General features: G+C 47.4%; 1 protein-coding gene across 1 annotated transcript in view; it reads right to left on the bottom strand.

Annotated features, from left to right (window-relative positions):
* arhgap24 (Rho GTPase activating protein 24) overlaps nt 1-10,847 on the bottom strand; it is a 51,345-nt gene extending 40,498 nt beyond the window's left edge. Inside the window, exons 1-2 of the mRNA XM_084482720.1 lie at nt 10,654-10,847; nt 1,082-1,294 (exon numbers count right to left, since the gene is read on the bottom strand). Coding sequence (XP_084338846.1) covers nt 1,082-1,261 — 180 coding nt within the window. The 5' untranslated portion in view covers nt 1,262-1,294; nt 10,654-10,847. The remainder of the gene's footprint in view (nt 1-1,081; nt 1,295-10,653) is intronic.
* Between the last annotated feature and the right edge of the window lie 9,153 nt (nt 10,848-20,000).

Below are 20,000 nucleotides of genomic sequence, written 5' to 3'. Positions count from 1 at the left end.
AAGCTTCTGGAACTATCTGAATTCACTAATTGATCGGAGAGCGCTTTCCAGGGGCCATTTAACGGCCGTTTATCTACAAGAGATGCTGACGAGGAGCGAGTCATTCTCCAGGAAAACTCTTTGACTGGTACCGATCTATCCAACACAAAGTACACCCAAGAACAACAATGGAAGAACGCTTTCTTTGCGTCCCAACCGAGGGCTGAGTAGTTTAGCATGCAGGGGTACCGACGGAAAAGCTTTCCGTTCCTGCTGGAAAATCACTGTCACTGGGAAAACGGCACCCAGACAAAGGGAAGTCAGTGTCGGGAATGCTTACATCAGTTCACAGTACTGACGTTACCGCGTTGACTCTTCCAAGCCACCAAGCTCTCCTGTTTACCTTTAGAATAAAACCACCTTCACGTCGCCCCGACGCTGCTCTGATGTTGATCCAGTTCCTTCCACGAGTCTAACCCAATAACCCTCCATCCTCGTTTCTTTAAGTTTTTTTTTTTCCGGAGTTTGTGGAGCGTCTGACGACAACAACCGCCGCGGTGACTCGCACTGTTGTTGCTATTTCCCGTCAGTACACTACGCAGCACTCACATACAAGAGAAGGGGGGGGGGAAATCAAAGCAGTGTTATGACAGTCGCTGTCTCTCCCAGGATCTAGGCCAGGAGAGCTACGCTGCGACATCATGTGCTGCTCCGTCACAGAGGCCGTCCTACTGCGCCCTGCCGCAGCGTTCTCGGCGAAATTTATGTATCGTAATTATTACCGTCTTTCCGAAATAGAAGAAAGACCTCCTGTACAGGAAGGAAGAAAAACGTGCGCGCCACCTTTATGGTTTTCAGGGAAGACGAAGGAACTATAAAAGAAGAGTTAATAGAAGCCATATCTATATATATATATATATATTCTACGTGCAGGCGTGCTGCATAATCCACCATGGCAGAGGAGCCTTTGTGATTGAAGCGTGCTATATAAACACAAATCCCTGGCTGCGATCGGACCGTGGGGTTGCTTAGGTAACGGTGAGGACGGTGTAACGGCAACAGGACGGGGTGTCCTGCGGGGGGCGTTCCTCGGGGGACTCACCAGGGACTTGTTCTCCTCCTCGTCTTTGTAGTAGCACAGCTGCTCCCGGCGCAGCACGAACCAGCGGGTGTGCCAGGTCTTCACGAAGCCGCCTTGCTTCTTCAGCCACCCGCACCTGACGACCCGGGCCGGGTCGGCGGGGCCCCCGACGACCGCCTGGGAGACCGCCTGGTCCTCCATCGCGAGAGGCGCGGGCGCGCAGGGGAACGCGATCTGTGAAACAAGCGGGAGAATGTTTGTTATCGTTTTTTTATGAACCGTCGCGTTCTGAAACAAAAGGGGACGAAGGAAAACAAACGGAGTGACTTGTGATTTAGTCTCAAACTAACCGTGAAGGATACTTAGATATAAGCCATTGGAAGCCGGAGAGATCAGGTTGAAACAGGCCAGTCATTTATTGCGTCAGTAAAGAGCTCCTATAAAAGGGACCTGCCAAATAGTGTGGTGGGCTGCTGTTATGGTTATGGTTTTTAATATCCGTCGTTATTAGTCGAGTTTGTTTTGTCATAAAGTGTTTCATGAATAAAATAACAAAGTCAAAGTGTCCTGGCACTGAGTGCTGCTGTGATGTTTGTGCTCTGTGATGATAAACTGCATATATTACATGTTGTGGTGCGTGTGTGTTATCCTGAGAAATCTGAGTAAGGGGAAAACATCTGAACTTCCCCGCCCACGTGCCAATGTTTTCCCACTTGTCTCGGGGTCCGTGTTTCTTGTTCTGTTTCTCGGTCTCTCTGTTTTCATCTTCTATTGCATAAGAGGCTCCCTGTCTCTGCCTGTTGAGACAAGTCACCGCGCTGACACGGTTTAAGATCACAATTAGCACCGGCATAACAGGATGTTAAATCCATCCTCGCTCACAAAGGACGTCGAATGTTGACTTTAAATTAATTCATCAAAGAATATTTTAACACCTGTCGGTGTTTGTCTCTTTTAATTAGCTGGTGCTAGAGTTTAAAGTCTTGTCTGTGTGCAGACATTTGTTCCCAGTTCTCTTCTCCATTAACCCCACCAACCTGATGCCCAAAACGAACCACTACGTTCTAACATAATACCTAAACTTAACTGTTGTCGCAAGTGTAACTTGAACAAGCTGGAGCTTGTTCATTGGCCCCGTGACATGTCATTCCCATCCCCCTAGTCAGTGATTGGACGGTGGATTAGAATAATCCAGCAATATTTCAACAATAAACAAAAACACAATGTACATTTCTCTTCCGCCTACTGATGTTTTCCCGTTTGAGAAATTCAAAGAATATACTGCGAGAGATTTGGATTCGATAAAAAAAAAAGAGTCTTACATTAGGGTACTTTAATATTTATGAAAATGGAATAAAACAGGGGATAAAATGAATGCCACAGTGTTTGTCAAAGTATGTCATTTACTGGCTCGATGAAGGAATGGCATGATGAATGCGCATGAGACAATAATAAGACATGCCCCAAAGTTTGCTAGCCTTCCCACACAATGTATGATACACGCATATCCTACACATGGCTCCCATTCCATCGTGGTCGGGCGTCGTCAGAGAGAGAGACAGGTCAGATGGCTTATTACAAAGCATGCGTTGTTCACTCTTCTTCATCAACATAAACGTTTGGAATACGACACCGGCTTGACGTACATAAAAATAAAACAGTGTGTTCTTCGGCATGGGGAAGTTATTTCGTGGTACAAAGGACAATAGATTGAGTTATTCTGCTATTTGATTCATGTATATATATGCAGTATCTATTCTGCTATTGTTTTGACTGTAACTCAAATCGTCTGTTGTCCAAGACGATGGGTTGTTTCACGAACAAAGTCTTTGTGTAGTTCGGCACGCACACGCACACTTCCACACACACACACACACACACACACACACACACACACACACACACACACACACACACACAGAAAAAGCATCTCAAGTCTGTGAAAGCTTCATCAGAAACATAAATCCGCCCTCAGCAGTATACATCCCCTACAACGTGATGCACCACCCTGAACTCATCTGTTCCCCGGCGGTAATTCTTCCAGCCTGCTGCTGTCCTCCCCCCACCCCCCCACCCCCCCTCCTTCACCACGGCCACACTATCAGCGGTCCGGGGGATAGACATTAGGGTCTGGGCACCGTCCAAAACGACCCAGCGGAACCAGATGAGAAGATCCAGATGAGCGACAGATGTGGCCGTGCGGCGTTTGTCCTCGTCAGCAGCGGCAGTGGAACAAGTGCATCGCGGGGGGACATGTGACTTCCCCACTGCTTCGGCTGGCAGCGTGCGGCAAGAGCCGCGTTGATTTATTGCGTGTGCTGGGACGGCGGTAATATATGTAGGTCAATATTAGAGAGCAATTCAAATATTATCGAAGCTACGGGAGATCTTTGGTTTGTTGATGATATCCGCTCACATCACTGCGGTGTAAGTATTGCACTTCCTCAGCCGTTGGTAGCTTGAATGAAATAAAAATGAAGCATCTACTGAGCTACGGTGGTGGGATCCCGCTGATACAGTGGGCTGTAGAACTGAGTTGTGCTCCGGGCTAAGTAGGACTTAAGCACACTTAATGTGGCTTCATAAAGCTCTTCTTTACTCCTGGTTCTCTTTTTACACACAAAGCTTTAAACACACACAAACCACTAAAAATCAACAGAACAAGGGCACTACCACTAAAACCAACACACACAGTCACACACACACACACACACACACACACAGTCCACTAAAACCAACACACACACACGCACACACACGCACACACACACACACACACACACAGACACATACACAGTCCACTAAAACCAACACACACACAAACACACAGTCACACGCACAAACACACACACACACACACACAGTCCACTAAAACCAACACACACACAAACACAGTCACACGCACACACACACACACACACACACACACACACACCACTTAACCCAACACACAGACACACCGGCAGTAGCAGCAGCAGCAGCAGCATAGAGGTGACACGCCCATCTGTTTATAAGCTCCCCTGTGGTGTTCTGTCGGGGCTAGCATCGCAGCGCTAGTACGTAGACCGCCAGGACTCCTGCTCAGTGATAGATTCATCCTGTGCATGCTAGCGCTATGCTACTCTACCCTCCGCCGCCACTAACACCGCTGTTTGTCCTGACGCGTTTTTTCATCCCAAACAACAAACACGTAACTCTCAAGTTGTCGTTATCATCGGTTATGATAATAGCTGTAGTTCTCTGCTATAATGATAGTTGTAGTTCTGTTATAATGACGGCTGTAGTTCTCCGTTGGGCCTGTGTAAATATAAGGGTTGTGTTCTTGTTGTTGTACTCAAGTTTTCATACGGCGAGGAGAGATTTTGGTGACGAGACGTGTGTTACGTTATACGCCCGTACCGGTTCACTCTGTGGGTATAGATTACATGTGAGCACGTGATACTTGATAACACATTAAGGGGGGAATATAAAACTGGACCCACATCAAAATAGCCTCAACACGTCACCGAGGAGTAATAACAAGCTCCCTCATATCTGACACGTCACTAAAACAATTAGTACTCTAGTGTGTGTGAGTGTGTGTCTGTGTGTGTCTCTATGTGTGTGTGTCTCTGTGTATGTGTCTCTATGTGTGTGTGTGTGTCTCTCTATGTGTGTCCTTATGTGTGGGTCTACATGTGTGTCCGTGTGTGAGTGTGTGTGTGTGTGTGTCTGTCTATCCGTGTAGCTGTGTGTTTCATGGATGTATATATTTGTGTGTATCAACGTATATCCGTGGATGTGTGGGTCTATCAATGTGTGTGTGTGTGTGTGTCTCTGTGTCTGCGTGTGTCGACATGCCTTGGTGTGTGTGTGTGTGTGTGTGTGTGTGTGCGCGAGTGTGTGTGAGAGCAGTCGTGCACTATAACATTTCCCTCCATATAGCCGCGCGTGTGTGCGTGCCACAGCCCGCACTGTATTCCAAAGTCAGGGGGGGTCAGCGGCGAACAGCGCTGCTTTGTCCCCTGGGCTCCTCGACCGTGTCCCGGCTGAAAGACCCCATTGATGACCCTCATAAATAAAATATTCCGTCCAGTAAATCAGACATGGATACAGGCGCGTATTAATCTTTACCATGTTCTCCTCCCCGTCCCCTCAGCAGAGTAATAAGACAAGAAATTGTGAACTAACAAAAAATACGATAAAACACCTTGACGGCGGGCTATACATTGCAGCCATTTTTTTACGGTTCGTTTTTGTAATTTCAGCTTTTTTTTTTTTTTTATAGGAAAGCCCAGCAGAGCTTAACCCCTGATGCGGCAGCGGTTCCCCCATGTTACAACAGAACCTGAACGGGGGCCCTAGAGGGGGCCCCGCAGCCTGGGGCCCCGGAACACCAGGAACAGAAAGGGGCGCAGCGACGGCTGGTTCTGGGGGGGGTTATTCCACCAAAGAAAACAAATTTGCGTGTACACGTGAGGGTTCGCGGATTCGACTCGAGACACACAGGTTTCCATGAAAGCCTGGGAACTTCAGTGGAAAGACCCCCCCCCCCCCCCCTACCTCTACCTCACTGAACCACTCCCCCCCTCGCCGTACGCCGTCGTTCTCTAAGCTAGAGCAACGTCATCCCCTCACGGGAGAGAGACCGTGGTTTGTTGTTAGCAACCCGAGACGCCAGAGATTTGATTATCTGGATGGGAGTAGGTGTGAAAGTCCGTAAAGCGCGCTTGATGAGTTCTTATGAAACGAAACGACGAAGCGGTACGCGGGTTAAACGCCGACGCCCCGGGGTTCCGCTGTCATCGGCATCGGCAGCTGTTCACGTCGAGCGCGTACACACGGGCGCGTTTGTTCCCCCCCCCCCCCCCCCCCCCCCCCCCCCCCCTCGGTGTCGGAATGAGATTGAGCACAAAGCATATAAACATGGTGATTATGGTTTGACAAGTCCCGCGTCGGAAACACTAGCCCGCCTGTCATCCCCAGAATGAGAAACGAAAGTTCAAAAGGGAGCCAAGCTCCCGATGCACTGCCGTCTTCACTGGACCCAGTACGACCCCGTCGTGTGTCACTGGCGGACGGGCGGCTACGAACAAATGGGTGTTTTCAATAAGCGAGTGGCATTTTATTTGTGGACGTTCCCTTTCATTTCCAAACATGACTCACACAACAAGGCCATCCATCCAGACGCGCTATTGATTCGCCAAACGTTGTTGAATTGTGTGTTGGGGCTAAGGCAAATTGCTTCATCATCTACTGCCACTTAATACACTTCATTACTCCCAGATTGAACAGGAAATGTTCTCTCTTGGTCTCACCTACTTTAGCAAGTGGCAGACAGCTCCATGTACAGGGCCGTCTGTCTTTCTGTCTTTCTGTCGTGGTCGTGGCTGCTTCACAGCTGTCGTATGCTACATTCGTCCTATAGCCTGCTGTTTTATGACTTGGTCTGCGTATCAATTTTCTCAAGGACATTAAAGCCACAGACCGATGGCTAAATATAGAAGTACAGCAAAGCCACAAGGGCTCGGGAAAAGAGAACAACAACAGTTGACTTCTAAACATATTCAATATTATTTATTCAATGCAGGAAGGAGCTTGAGGGAATTTTACTTACTTTCTTCCTGTTTCTTGCATACATTCTTGAGATTTTCTCGGAATTTGATACGGATGTGCCGTAAGGCTTCACAACAACTTGCCTCATTGCACTTTTGAACTGGATCAATGATTGGTTGATTGGTTCCAAAATTATGAAAACGTATGTTTCGGACAGTTGGAATAAAACGTTGAGCTCAAAGAGAGCGAGTTGAACAAACTGTGCTTCAGCTATAAACGTATTTCTTCCGACACCATCCACGAGTGCTTCATCACCCAATGCAAATCAAACTTCTCCTTTCGGTTGTTTTTGCAGCGTCATGCCTCTGTTGTTGCAAGGCGGCCTGCCGGCATGCAAAAACGCTCTGCTTTTAAAAGGCCCCGGCATTAAGATTCACACGCTGTGTGGCTGGGCCATCACAGATTCATGGCAGCATTGACAAGCTGCATCCCGGGCCCGCCCGCCTCTCTCTCAAGCATTGATGGGCAGAGCTCTCAGAAAAGTGCAGATGACAACCGCTCTCTGGAGGAGGTGAACCAGAGGGAGGCAGTGACTGACAGAGGGCTGTGCCCTTGGAACACTTGGCACGGCGTTTCCCACACGGAGAGAGAGAGCGGTAACTTCAGAACTCAGTACGGCAAGAGGAGACCGTTGTCAGCCGATCTAAAAAGCCACAGTCTTTACCTACTTAGCTATTTACCTGTTAGCCTGTTAGTCTGTCTTTACTGGCAGCTCCCCGGTTCATATTATTTACTTTTTTGCTATTATTCTGGCTCTCATGTTGTGATGAAGACACACTTAACAAAATGCATGACGTTTAGAAAAGTGTAAAGAATTAGATTCTTCTTCCTAATATCCCCACTTTGAAGTTGTTGTGACAAAACAGACTGAAGACAGACTCCATTAAAAGCAGCGGGGCACTGAAAATGCACTCCCCATGATCTTTATATAACACCCGCTGGTCATGCTGTAAACCCCTTTAAATATCCCCGGGCCAGCTCCCTTTTGTCCCATCAGAGTCCCCCCCCCCCCCCCCCACCCCTGTAGTCTGGTCACGACCGGGCCTCATCGTCAGCCTATATGTACTGAAGACAAATATAACCCCCTGTCACCGAAGCTGCATGTTGGGTAAGGGGGGGGGGGGGAGAGAGAGAGAGAGAGGGAGAGAGAGAGAGAGAGGGGAGAGAGGGGAGAGAGAGAGAGAGAGAGAGAGAGGGGGGGGGGGGGGAGAGAGAGAGAGAGAGAGCGAGAGAGAGAGAGAGAGAGAGAGAGAGAGAGAGAGAGAGAGAGAGAGGGGGGGGGGGGGGGGAGAGAGAGAGAGAGCGCGAGAGAGAGAGAGAGAGAGAGAGAGAGAGAGAGCAGGCTGTTTCTGTTGACCTCTGGCAAAGTCACACAGAGATGAGACGCGGGGCCAGTTTTCCCCCGGTGCTGTGGTGAGGGACTCGCTGCTCTGTGGTAAAGAAGCTGATGTGAAGCCGAAGGGAGAAACGGCTTTGTGCGGGACAACGGTCCCACCCATCCCGTCTCTCGGGCGAAATGGCCCACGCATATGGATCGGGAAAGGATACACATGGGATACGTCTGCACACCCGCTTATTGACGCAGACCTGCGGGGTGATCAATGATTGGAGTGAAATCGGTGTGACTGCAATAAGAGTCAACTACACACACACACACACACACACACACACACGCACGACCACACACACACACACACACACACACACGCACGACCACACACACACGTACACATACCCACACACACACACACACACACACACGGATACATTCACATGCACACACACTCACACACAGCTGGAACACGGACACGCGCGGACTGCGTGTTTGTTTCTATATTTATAAATGGATGTGTGTGTGTGCACCAACTGTACTCTCCGACGATCCTTGCATGTGTCACGCATTATGTCAGCGTATGAAAACCCAGAGGTCCGACCAAAATCCCATTCCGCACGCTGACTCACGCTGGCATACTGAAGGCGTTTTCCAGTAAGCGTAACAAGTCATAATGCGAGCCATTATTCCGCCGGTGCCTTCTGCAGCATCTGACCCTGCTGGTGTGTCCTTTTCAGACGGCAGAACTAAAGAGTTACAAGAACTCTACAAGACACCCTGTGTACCTGTTGCTGGGACGTGACGGTCCATCTGTTCCCAGAAATGTCTGACATAACTGCAGAGGGGTCAAACTTTCCAAACTGACTTTTTGCCTGTTTGCCGGAAATCTGGAGGAAGCTCCACTCTGTGCAGTACATTCATTGACACAAGTTGCGATTCATAATTTGGACTAACAATAGCTCAACTGGTAGAACATGGGCTGCTGCCACGGTGAGGGTTCGATTCCCACTGCTAAGAATACAACAACTCAATGGTATTATAAGACACGTTTGATAGTGTGCCCACCAAAACAACATCCACATCATGCATCAGTTTACGACACTTTTAACCTGGATTTGGTTCTATTTGTGGATTCTGATTTGAAAGCTGTAACTGAATGAGTGCCGGGTTTGGATTTCGCCCTCGTCTCTCGTTTCCACGGTTCCTTCCGGTTCCTCTCCCATCCCGTGCCCATAAACACTCTAACTGACCCTAAACACATAGCCAGACCTGGAGCCACAAGGCAGCGCAGCAGCTGAGCTGTCCACCACACTGCAGGGCACATTCCTGGACAACACCACGACGGACCGTCGCCTACCATGGAGTTCATTTGTGCTTTTCTTTTTCAGACAGTCGTTACCTTTACCTTTAACTTCAACATTCAACCGCAGTGTTGCAGATTTTAAGACCTCAATGAGAAAGGTCTCATTAAGGTCTCACCTCGTTGAGGTCTTAGTGAGACCTCAATAGTGCATACTCCCCTCAGCGCATACGATGCTCATAATCAGAAACAGCTGAACTTATTTCGGCGTTTGCTCAGCACCCTCAGCACAGATCTGTTTACGTACAACGTTCTATTATGTTCTTACGTTCCATTATACTCATTCACTCCACTTATATTCATGCATTCAGCCATTTAACAGAGGCTTTCATCCGCAGTGACATGCCGGTGAATCCAGACACACGTCCTTAAGGCGCAGGTAGGGCTTGTGGTCACGCTTCTGCACACAGAGTACCGCTCTCCCTTTTCCGAGCCCTCGCCTCTTCCCTGTACCCGACTTATTGCGAGTAAGCGATTCGCGAGGGCTCCTAAGTTGGGCCACCGCCGCCGCCTCTATTCTATTTGCCTCCATCCTGTAATCGAGACGCCAGTGTGGCAGCGCCGTGCCAGAGCGCGTGCCCACCCAGGTGGAGCTCCGCGGTCCCGTCGACATGGATACACCCCCCCGGAGTTACCGCTGAATCACTTCCTCCTCTGGCTCGTCTCCCCCTCCCGGGGGGCCCCTTACGGGACACGAGAAGCCTGTGACTAAGAAGTGTAGCGTTTAATGGTTTATTAACTGCATCAAGGTAGCTAATAAAGTGGGCCGGCTCCATGGTGGGTGTCCGGTACATTGTGGAGTTTTATGGGGGTACCTCGGCTTATCTCATAAACGGGGGGACTCACACAGTAGTGGTATACGACGCACTTTGCTGCATGGGGGGGGGGGGGCTGGCGTAGACGTAGGCTGGCGACAGATCGGTCAGAGGCCGTTTGAAGACGATTCATTAACTTCTGGGGGGTTGAACTTGTACATACATTAGGTCGTACATTAGCAGGCGGTCACCGCACCACTTACGGAACAACAACACACTTTACAAATCGCGTTCCCTCTCTCTCTCGTTAATACAGCGGGTCGTTAAATGCCAGTCCGTTGCCAAGACAACAGTGTCTGTTGTACAAAAAAAAAAGCGGTGACTCGGTCTCGATGCGGTCCTTTTGCCGTGATTCGCCATCGCAGATCGTAAACCAAACAACCTTCTTTTGCCATATATTGAGTGATAAAGTATGACAGCCGAAAATAACCGTAGAACAACTGTAACACAGAAAACACACACACACAAAGCCCACTTCTCATCCACTCACCCGGTCCGGGCTCCGGCTGAGGAAGAGGACTCTCTCAGGTGCAACGGGGTTAAATCCAGTCCGACGGGAGCGAAGCTTGAGCCCAGCGGTGCGGCGGGGGCGCCGGCGGCATAGAGGAGTAGTAGTAAATGATAGTAATCCCGGTCGGCCGGCCGTTGCCCGGACGCACGGCTGTTTATCTCTGTGGCTCGGTCGCCCGGTCCCCACCCCCCCCCCCAGTCCTGTGTTGGAAGCAGCGTCTGCTGGTGCTCAGCTCAGCGCTGCGATGCCCGGACGGACGGCTGGATCAAGTTAACGCTGTAAACTTTTCCTCTCCCTCCTGCTCCCCCCCCCTCCTCCTCCTCCTCCTCCTCCTCCTCCTCCTCTCCCCCTCCCACTCCTCCTTCTCCTCTTCTCCTTCTTCTTCTTCTTCTCCTGACCGGCTCGCACGGCTACGGGAAAGTCTGCCTTTGTAGCCGCTTCACGAGCGAGGGAGGAAGAGAGAGTGAGAGAGACGACAGGCCACGGTCTGTGTTGTCACACACACACACACACACACGCACGCACACGCACACACGCACGCACCGAGGAGGCAAGGCAGCCAGGAGGAGTCTATGGGAAATGCACTCTCCTGTGCACACTTTTCAACAAGTCGGCAGCCTGTTTAATGAATCCTTGGGGTCTTCCTGAAACAGCCTGACAGTCAGAGTGAGACGCGCTCACTCTGTGCTGAGTGTACAGAGAGAGAGAGAGAGAGAGAGAGAGAGAGAGAAAGAGAGAGAGAGAGAGAGAGAGAGAGAGAGAGAGAGAGAGAGAAAGAGAGAGCGAGAGAGAGAGAGCAGTGAGGGTGAGTGTGTGTGTTGGGAGGGGAGGGGTGGACTGAGAGAGAGGAAGAGAGAGAGGAAGAGAGAGAGGAAGAGCGAGAGAGTGAGAAAGAGGAGGGGTGAGGGGCATCAGTGTGTGAGCATGTTTGAGGAAGTGTCAAGATGAGAATTATTCTTAGTTTTGAGACTGAGAAAGTCTCTCCTCTTGCAACCAACAGATAGAAACACCACGTTTTCTTAAAAAAGATTGGAGATTCGGTGCAAAAGTCTGTGTGTGTGTGAACATGTGTGTGTGTGTGCGTACACACACACACGTGTCTGTGTGTGTGTGTCCACACGTGTGTGTCTTTGTGTGTTTGTGCGTGCACATGTGTGTGTGTGTGTGTGTGTCCACACACACACATGTGTGTCTGTGTGCTTCGACTTGCTACGTGCAAACTCTGCCCCAGTTGCGAGGTGTCCTCGTAGCGGCTCAGATAAATGAAGTGTTTCAGCGCGGCTACTGGGACAAACCCGTAAAATAGGAAGACACAGCCCCAGCCTCGCGCCGTTCACAACAGAGTAAACGCCAGCTGTTTGCACAGCAGTGGGGCAAAGAGAGAACCCTCTTTGTTTGCATGGTGGGAGCGGCCTGCTTTTGCTCCTTTCCATTAGTTCCCGAATACAAAGACATGCCGCGGCGTTGTTGAATAATTGATCCTGATAGGTCAATAACGTCGGGCTGTGTTTTATTTTTCGATAAGGGACACCCCTGCCTCTTGACAAGTCGTGAGTCAACGGCGCTACAAATCCAACACTGAAAAAAACCAAGTCGAGCGCAACTATTGACCGTATGTTTCCTTGACAACCCAAAAGCAATTTGCCCAGAGCGCCTCGGAAGAATATTACAATTCCAGCTGCTTAATCACAAAAGCCAGTAACGCTAGAGATGAACCTAACTAATACCTCACCAGCGTTGGAGAATGTGGTATAAGGGGAATAAACCACACGGTGCACAGACACTCTGCGGTGCTGGGTGTTGACCCCATGCTGAAGGGGTCTGGGTTCTGTCCCCATTAACATGTCTGGACTGCAGTCCACCTGTAGGCGTCCTTCAGCGAGATCCCTAAAGCCGACCCGCTCGTCCGGAGAAGATAAGACACTGTGCACTATTGATCATCTAACAAGTCTTTCAGATTACTCACTGGAAAGTGATCCACAAGTTCAACATTGGATTATTCTAAACACCAGGAATAACGGAACTATCGACATCTGGACAAAGCATATCCCTTGCACGCTGTCCCCGAAGTGTCTACTGTATTTATGGCTGAATAATAAAGAAGTGGTGACCAGGAGAAGAGAGAGAGAGAGAAGGAACAGGCTCCAACCGCTGTATCATGTTGTTGAGCTAAGTGTGTGAGTCCCTGACATGCAGAAGGAATTCTGACAAGTGCATTCCTGTGCCCAGCCATGCTGTGGTTAATCTGCGCCGTCTTTTTGAAGACCCCAGGTGCCTTGCATATCGGACAGGCATTCAAGGCAAGGTATTTGAAAAAAAAAAAAAAAAAAGACAATATAATGAGAATTTTACACTAACCTGTTTAATATGTTCTACATCTACAGGAAGTCTTGATTCAACGGTGAATACTATGACTAGTAAACTTGTCTGGGCTGGGCTTTAGCAGACACAATTTGTTCAAACATAGTCGGTGCAAATTCAGATGTGTAACAATTAGACATGTATAAATCACAACCCGAATCCTGATGTGGCAAGAAGCAAGATTCATAAAGACACTGATGTGGTCGTAACTAAGCAAACAATGGAGAAGTCTGCGAGGGAGATGGGTGGAGAAGATGGATGCACACACACACACACACACGCACGCACACACACATTCCTGTTCTTATTAAACATGCTGTGGGTTCAGATGCTGCGCTCTTTGTGTGTTGTGGTTGTCTCGATGCCGTCTCAAACGACGGCTGAGTGCCGAGCGCGCTGAACACAACCCTGATAACCAATGTGATTGTTATGACAGGTCACTGCGCACATGCATTAAAGCATAACCTTTAAACTGGCGCTATGTAACTTTTCCACTGCAGTCATCACTTTTGTTTCAAAATTAGATTCTGTGTCTTGTGTTCCTCCTCTGAAGAACAAATTGATTTAGAGAAACAATCCCATGTTTGTGTGAGCCATGGCTGGATGGGTTTTATTCTATCTGCACTCAATATTAAATACATTTGAACCAAAGCAGTCCCAAATGTCCATTGTGCCGGCCAGGTAACCACAACAAAATCCACAGGCCTATTTATTTGGCCAATAGGAAACTAAATATATTACATTTCTATGCACCAAGACCTTTAGTAGTAGGCCTACATCATGTTGAAGAATTCAGGCTGGGCGATTACTCAAATTTTGATCGTGATTTCGAGTTTAGCGTGAAACGATCACCAAACTAATATAATCGAGTTGAAACATGAAAAACATGAAAGTTTAAACTTTCTTTATGGATTCTTTCTGGATCTGAGAGAAATTATGAATAAATGCATCATGTTTTCAAACTCAAAAATAATCGTTTGAATAATCAAGATTTCAATATTGACCAAAATAATCGTGATTATGATTTTTTCCATAATCGAGCATTCCCAGAATTCAGTAGCCGGAGCGACAGCGTAGCTCTGTCTGTATTCTGTCGAAAAGTTTTGGGCCATAATCTACAGCACTAGTGATAAGCAGACATCTGTTGTTTGCTAGACAGATGCTTTTGGATGTTTCACAAGGGAATAACTTACAGAGCTGCCAACTCTCGTGCATATAGCGTGAGACTCAAGCAAATGACCCCCTTCACACACTCTCACACCCCCCTATCTCTCACTCTGTCAAATGACGCACGTTTTTGCAGCGAACTTACAGCCTTCTTTAAGAACAGCTCAGACCGACTCCAGTTAGTGCTCAACATCTGAGGCTCCGAACTCAAGACACTATCGGAGTATTACTAACACTATACTACTGCAACAGTACATGTTGATGACGTAGTTTAGAGTAGGTGATGTGAGGTCACCGGCCTGATTCGCCCCTGAGAGAAAAAAATGCCTTTCCATCAATTATCTATTGATGGAACATTTTGCCCCAAGGAGGCAACCTCACATCACCTGGTAGGATTAGAAAACAGCATTCAGTCAGCTGTAGGCGACATGAAACTCTGTGTGTGACTGACTCACTCACTCCATCCATGCCAGCCTTGTTGAAAATACTGAGGTAGCGTTCTCTGGCCACCAGCACAATGACCAGAAACTTTTAATGGTAATGGTTGAGGAAAGGATTAGATGTTATGAAACTTGGGATATAGTGGTTTAGATTCTGGCTTCTTTACTCCGAGTAGAGAAATTAATAAATAAATGCGATGGTGGCCCCGAATGCCCCCCCCCTAAAAGAAAGTGTTTAAATGTTGAATCATGATAAAGTTGTCTTTATCATGAATGTCTATTTTAATCATTTAAATCTATATATATAAGTCTATGAAACTACCATTCCTTTCCACTTTCTTTTCCATAAGATTATCACATTTATTTATTTATTTATTTTACTTTGTGACAGTCTCCGTGGGACCTGGTGGTTCCTCGGTCTTTAATCAAAACGTGTTGCAACAGCGCCGTCCCTCCAGCCCTCCGCCCATTACCCATGATCCTTCAGCGGGCCGCGGTGCACTCTCAAGACGGAGGAATGCCAAACAGAAAACTCTGTGACCTTGTGACGAAGGGAAGAGGCCACTCGAAACAAACACATCTGGGAAAGCCCTCCGCCGTCGACCCCCTACAGAGAGAAAAGAGGCTCTCGTCGTCCGAGACATCGCATCTTAAGATTTAGACGGCGTCGTCGTACGATCATCGGGGCGACAGACGACGGCCGTTTATCTCGCTGGGGGCCGCCGTTCTCATGAACTTAAAAGCCAAGGGTTGTGTGAGAGTTGGTGTCCGTGGGACTGATGTCAAAAGATCTGGGGACGTTCTGGTCCCCCCAGAGGATGAGGACCACACTGCGGTCCTGGGGGCCCCAAGTGGTTTCCATTCCTGCTCCACAGGAAGTGAAGTGACGTATTATCTACAGACCGTGATGGCGCCTAAAGTTATATAATTTAGTTGGGATGCTGGGATGCTGTTGATCGTAGTTGGTATATATAGAAAAAACAATTATAGTCAACAGACTATCATTTTGTGTGTCCCCCCCCGAGACAGTAGATTGTATTTGGTGTATTGTGATGTTCACTATTAGTTGCTTCCTGGATGGGAAATTTAGAATACTACTCAGCCTCTGATCGGCAGTGTTGTTAGGTTTAGGCAACAAAACAGCGTGGGTAACATAGGGTAACCTTTCTCGATGACCTTTCTGTCAGGCTAAGCCAACCAGAGGCGGGATGGGTGGTGCCTTCGCCATTGCAGTTCTTGATATTCCTTCCTGGACCTTTTTTTTTTTTTTTACCACAGCCCGCATATATCAACTAACGTGATGTGATGTTTGCGCCACCCTGTGGCGACGCAGAGTATTATAACAACACGCACAGGCGGCTCCAACACGGCTGGATATACTCAATTCAACTTGAACATTTGTATATTTGTACTTCAACCACAACGTACTCCTGCCTCTTAAACACAAGTGCTCAAGTCATTCTCTACCGAGGAGGTCAGTGAAATTACGCAATATAAGTATGCAATTATATTAGAGATAAGCTGGCACATTCATTTTTAAATAAATGGGGTGAAGTTCTTCAGGTGACATTAAGATGTCAAAATGAAAAACGCTTTTAAAGGAATTTTTACGATGTTCAACAGAACGGTTGGTCATCTGGTCTGTCCTCGTCGACTACAGAAACAGTTAAAACATGGGCGCAGACCCAGTGGGCCTGCAGCTCCAGGTGAGACACTAATAACCAACAACCTTTTCTCCCCCCTGATAGGCCATATCTACACTTTACCTGGTTTACCCGCACGACATGTTCTTACGACAACCTTCATTACTACCAGGCTACTAGAGCTTATCTGAAGTTTCACACTCTTAATTGAAAGCTAGGCCCTTATATATAGGAAGAAAAACTTACTTTCATCAGTCTTTCCAGAAACACGTCGTGGATATCACTGTTGCCTCGCATCCTGGGTGAAGTCAGCGCCGAAATACCCCTAAACCCCTAAAGTCTCTTTCTTCAATTTCAAACTTTTGATTCCCACATTTATAAATAAAACATACTATTCTTATTTCATGCTCTTATAATTGCAATGACATGTGGCTGAAATAGCTCACATTGTTGGTAGCGTTTCATCCAGCTACGGTTTCACTCGTGGTCCCACCGCGTTGTGATGGTGTGGTGTCGCCCTCTGGTGGCCACACTTAGAACCGACTGGAAATCCGTATTCTTCAATGGCTTTTTGTAGTTCGATGGAGCCAAAAGCAGCAACATATTACGCATACATATTTACGAATACAATTGTATTTAAATGCATAGTAAATTGTTTAGTGTTTGTGTTGTTTTCAGAGCTCTTAGAATATAAACATGTATCCATAGTTGTAAAATAATTATTATTGTTCATAAAAAATCAGCAAACTTCAAATATATGGCAATAATAACAACTAAAGTGATTTGATCCAATCTAGAGATTTAGCTATATGTAAATTAGATATTGCAAATAAATATTTCAGGATACACTGGCATTAGAGAACCACCAGAGGTCCATCAATCACACAAAATAATGTGAAGTCACAAGGTACTAAGCGAAGTCATGCGTAGTATGCTTAACACCTTGTAAGACCTGAAAATAAAACTTTTCATAGTCAATGAAAATAATAGTAAGGATATAACCATAGAAGGTAAGTTATACTCTTCCCTTCTCATATCAAACTACATTGAAATCAAGTATTTTATTATGTTGCACGCTTAAAATCAGGTTTTAAATATTGTTTTTGGAATCGTAGGAATACCATTGCTTGTAAATCAAGCTCAAATCAAGACCACAACCTCACATTAATAAAAAAATAAAGTTGATTTACAGTTGCGTGCAGAAAGCAGTTATCAGTGATTAGCAGATGTATTTACTTTGATAATATTATGGATTGGTTGTGCAGGTCCACTGGGCGGGGTGGCAGACCAACTGTTTTTAACTCAGGAAGGGTGACATTCTCACATGCACTCAGGGACTTTTCCAACACAATGTTCAATAAATCAAAAGAAACACATTGACCACCACACACCTCCTCCCAGGACCCCCGTACCAACACGTATGACTTATTAAAACACATAGGAACGTTTCATTTGAAACGTTTTCATTTGTTGTTATAAACTTGAGCATTTCCGCCATTCATTTCTATATAACTGCTTTCTCATAGTGGCTCCTTGTTTTATGAAGCACAAAACATAAACATAACCAGGGGATCAATGTCTCAAGACACAGGTCAACGGAGGTCACAAGGGGTCAAGGACCCATCCTGGTCATTTCCTTGTTGCCACGGGGACAAAGATGTCACTTGAACCACAAGAATATCCACTGAAGGTCTTTTTAAACACACTATGACATTCTCCCCCCCCCCCCCCCCCCCTCCTCCCCCAGGTCCAAGATTGAATACATATTGTGTGCTTGTGTGTTGGTGTGTAAGTGTGTGTGTGTTTATTTGTGAACCAATCATACCACCAAGGTTGAAATTCCTAAAAATACTTGTGCCAACTAATTCCGAGAACTCGATTAACACGCATCATTTTCGTCACGCCTCAGTTTAGATATCCGATAGCATTGTGTTTGTTACCGTTAACGTGTCGGAATGCGGACATCGCGTTGCGTTTCCCTCGACCGCCCGCACGTCTACAATGCATTAAGACGTATTGTTTGTCCTAAACAATCCCACCTCCAACGCCATTCCCTGTTAGTATCAGACAAACCTGAGAGAGAGAGAGAGAGAGAGAGAGAGAGAGAGAGAGAGAGAGATGGAGAGAGAGGGAGAGAGAGAGGAAGGGTAGAGGGAGGGTGAGAGTGAGATGGATAGAGAGGGAGAGAGAGAGATGGATAGAGAGGGAGAGCGACAGATAGAGAGAGATGGAGAGGGAGCTAGATGGAGAGAGAGGGAGGGAGAGATGGAGAGAGAGATATGGAGAGCAAGCAAGATGGAGAGAGAGAGGTAGAGAGAGAGGGAGAGGGAGAGAGGTAGAGATGGAGAGAGAGAGAGATGGAGAGAGCAAGATGGAGAGAGAGGGAGAGAGAGAGGTAGAGAGAGAGAGCGAGAGGGAGAGAGGTAGAGATGGAGAGAGAGATGGAAAGAGAGAGAGAGAGAGAGATGGAGAAAGCATAGACAGAAACAGAGAGAGAGAGAGAGGGAAAGAGCGAGAGAGAGGGGGGGAGAGGGAGGGTCCTAGACTGTAAACACCACCAGGGGTCTATTTGCAGTAAATCAGGCTTATTTACTGGGACGTTCACACACCTTTGTTCCTGGCAGGGCGGCGGTGACGTGCTCAGGGAGCCAGATAAAGAGTATTTCTCACCAACACCTTCCTGTTGTTCTTCCCAGGACTCCTTTGTTTGGTGGCGAAGACCTCTGTGCGCCGGTTCTCAGGAGAAGGGGGCTCTGCGGAACATGCTCGCACTTATCCACACCACCACCACCACCACCACCCACCACCACCACCTCCGCCTCACCCACCTCCACCCACCGCCTCCACTATATGCTCGCACACCACCACCGTCAGGTTGCTGTGGTGTACCTGTGTTGCTGTCTTGTCTCAGCCGGTGGGAACCTTTAGGTTCAGAGAGAGGCAGAACTCATAAGGTACCAGGTTGGACTCGGTTGTCTTCGTAGGTTCTGCACCCCTCTGGTAGGAGGGCGGGATGGTTCACAACCACAGGACTGGAGCTGGAAGAGATGATCCTTAGTTGGAAATGAATGTTCTGTTAAGTGTGACAAATGGTGCTTATGAGTTGTGGTTAGATGACGTGATATTCTGAAAGGTCTCGGGAAAGGATGTGATGATGTTGAATGATGCCGTTACACTATACAACGACCGCTGTGGATGATGAAGTTTGTTTGGTTGGAAAATCAACGCATTAAGAGAAGATCTTTCTTCTCTACACATGTAGTGAAGAGATATTTAAAGAGTATCTCCCCTTCTCCTTCCACAGAAATATACTCATGTACATAATATTTCATGTATTTTATTAAAGTAATAGTTTGAAATCGTTTTTTTTTTTCCAACACACTTTGATCTAACTTGAAACTCCCAGGTGCAATCCAATCCCACACACATACAAATGTCCCCATATTCCTGATAAACGAAAAAATGAAAATTAGGAAATGAATATGAGTCAACAATAACAAAGAGGACGAAATGTCTTTCTGCGTGGTGTTGTCACATGATCCCAGAGCCTTTAGACTCTGCAGGCCCTCGGCAGACACAACAACAACAGGAAGTAAGGCCATGTTCACAGGTGTCAGGAAGCGCAGGAAATAAACAAGCAGCCCTCTGGAACAGCTCTGTGCACCAGAGTCAGAGGTGAGGCCCATAAGTCCTATTTATAACCCCCCGCGATGTG

Source organism: Micromesistius poutassou (assembly GCF_964030765.1).
Source record: "Micromesistius poutassou genome assembly, chromosome: 18".
NCBI lineage: Eukaryota > Metazoa > Chordata > Actinopteri > Gadiformes > Gadidae > Micromesistius > Micromesistius poutassou.
Note: the sequence above shows the minus strand (reverse complement) of the source record. Positions and strands in the feature narration are given on the sequence as shown.